Source organism: Penaeus japonicus, unplaced genomic scaffold (genome assembly GCF_977035675.1).
Source record: "Penaeus japonicus unplaced genomic scaffold, GWHDUDI00000001_assembly GWHDUDI00000006, whole genome shotgun sequence".
NCBI lineage: Eukaryota > Metazoa > Arthropoda > Malacostraca > Decapoda > Penaeidae > Penaeus > Penaeus japonicus.
The window spans coordinates 11,356,586-11,359,085 of NW_028234408.1; the positions used below are offsets into that span (position 1 = coordinate 11,356,586).

General features: G+C 43.5%; 1 protein-coding gene across 14 annotated transcripts in view; it reads left to right on the forward strand.

Annotated features, from left to right (window-relative positions):
- tweek (transmembrane protein KIAA1109 homolog tweek) overlaps window positions 1-2,500 on the forward strand; it is a 77,951-nt gene that overhangs the window by 68,256 nt on the left and 7,195 nt on the right. For 11 of the 14 annotated variants that reach the window (XM_086537662.1, XM_086537656.1, XM_086537666.1 and 8 more), the window contains exons 72-76: window positions 48-270; window positions 683-873; window positions 1,067-1,292; window positions 1,939-2,096; window positions 2,277-2,466. In XM_086537662.1, coding sequence (XP_086393788.1) covers window positions 48-270; window positions 683-873; window positions 1,067-1,292; window positions 1,939-2,096; window positions 2,277-2,466 — 988 coding nt within the window. The remainder of the gene's footprint in view (window positions 1-47; window positions 271-682; window positions 874-1,066; window positions 1,293-1,938; window positions 2,097-2,276; window positions 2,467-2,500) is intronic. The other 3 variants (XM_086537663.1, XM_086537660.1, XM_086537669.1) reach the window with 1 other exon arrangement.

The following is a 2,500-nucleotide window of genomic DNA, read 5'->3' on the forward strand; positions in this document are numbered from 1 at the left end:
TACTTTTATTATATTTTCTCATGTTGTTTTTTCTTTTATGTAAACAGCAATCATTGATATTGGAGCAGCACACTTCAAATATGACATGAGGAGGCTGACAGAGATCCTGGCCTTCCCTCGGGCTTGGTACAGAAGGTCGATTGTGAGGAGGTTATTCCTTGGAGATTTCACCGGGGGTGCGGTTTCAAGCGAGTGGGATGAGGCAAATCCAGCTCCTGCAACAGATTCTCCTGGAAACCACAACGTTCCCCCGAAACGGCATTCCTCCAGGTTGGTAACATTATGGGAGGGAATCTGCAGAATTAGACAAACTCAGTCAGATTGTATTTTCAGTGATCTTATTTATGAATAAGGTTATTGGATATAGGTAACATGTTAATTAGTATTTAATGAAGTCCATCACTTGTGCACTTGACAATTTCATCTTATGTTTGAATGAATAGATGCATTGATTTTATTCTGTTCACACTCTGTTATGGTCTTTGGTAAATTGTGATTACTGTATGGAATTTTAAAAGATATCAGAAAGAATGATAAATAAAGAATACTGATAGACTGTTATTAGTTCTTCATTTTGTCTCTTTCATGATCAGAAAGTTATGTGTGTTTTCACTTCATGTTCTAATTCAAATGAGACTTAAGATTTAATCAATTTTGATGTTAATAACACCGTGTTCCACAGCTCGGCAGAGGGCACTGATGCAAACCGTCGTGATAATGGTAGCATAAGCAGTGGCAGTGGAGGAAGCCAACAGACGCCCACAACCTCAGGCCAGCCACATGGGACTGCTGGGGCTGGCAGTCGTGCCAGGGACAAACTGAGGCTCAATTTTGATTCTGATATTAATATTAGAAAAAGTCCAAAACTGTCTGGTAGGTTTGCTTGCTACTTGAGAAGAAGGAAATTTAGATTTTGCCTTGACAATTTGATTTACGGATAAGTGGAAGCATATAGTGTATCCTAAATTATCCTATAAAATATGATTGAATATAGAATTTATATATCTAATTTGCAATTCATTCCATCTGGATGTTAACTCCTTCTCTCACATCTTCTCCACAACAGCAGGAAAGAAAGAGGGACAAACGGATGAGGACAATGATGTAAGTAGTGTTCCTGGAGAGGCAGCTGAGTGCAAAGCTGAAACCAGAGCAGGAGATGATACAGAAGCCACAGGGACAACTCAAGGGATGAACAAGTCTGGCTCCTGGGAGACGCTGGTTCTCTTTGCTGTGAATTTCACACGACTTGGAGTGCAGATGAACATGGGGAATGTCATGGGAAATGTAGTGTGAGTATACTCTACAGTTCTGCCTATTCTCTCTATTTCCTACTTTCTCTTTTTATTCTCTCTCTTTCTCTCTCTCTCTCTCTCTCTCTCTCTCTCTCTCTCTCTCTCTCTCTCTCTCTCTCTCTCTCTCTCTCTCTCTCTCTCTCTCTCTCTCTCTCTCTCTCTCTCTCTCTCTCTCTCTCTTTCTCTCTCTCTCTCTCTCTTCTCTCTCTCTCTCTTTTCTCTCTTTTCTCTCTCTCTCTCTCTCTCTCTTTTCTCTCTCTCTCTCTCTCCTCTCTCTCTCTCTCTCTCTCTCCTCTCTCTCCCTCCTCTCCTCCCTCCCCTCCCTCCCCCCCTCTCCTCTCCCCTCCCTCCCCCTCCCTCCCTCTCCTCTCCCTCTCCCTCCCTCTCCCTCCCTCCCTCTCCCTCTCCCTCTCCCTCTCCCTCTCCCTCTCTCCCTCCCTCTCCCTCTCCCTCTCTCCCTCTCCCTCTCCCCTCCCCCTCCCCCTCCCTCTCCCTCTCCCTCCCCCTCCCCCTCCCCTTCCCCCTCCCCTCCCTCCCTCCCTCCCTCCCTCCCTCCCTCCCTCTCTCCCTTCCTTCTTTTACATAAATCATATGTGTTGAATTTTCCTCATTGATTAAATTGGTCTCTCATTTCAACTCTCAGATGGACAACCAAAGACTTCAAGGCAGACGGAAGACTCTCCATAGGCAGCACTGGACACAAGAACATGTACATAGGTCTTGGTCTTGGGGGCTCCGGCCTAGATGCAAAGGGTGGAATAGTTGGTGGTATTATTGAGCTCTCAGAAATAAATATGTACTGTGAGTATTTCTTAAGGTTATAAGTATAATTTACCAAATAATTAATTTTATTATTCATGCAACAAGTATTGTATTCATGTTGATAATGCTTTATGATACTGTATAATACATTATGTCTGTCTATATCATATTTGATGACAATTGTGGATGTGCATGTAAATTTTGTATTTATATTTTCAGTAAAAATTAGGGAAGATCCAGGTATGGAGCCAGACCACACAATCGGAGTAAAGCTGTTTGCATCACAGTCCCGTTTGGATTACATGGGTACCAGTGTGTTGATGGGCCGAGTGTCGTCTTTTGGGGTCACATTGCGAGATGAGTGGAAGCTGAAGCAGTGTGCTGAGGGGGATGAGGATACCACTCGAAGGTGAATGAACATTTCATGTTTTATATCACATTCC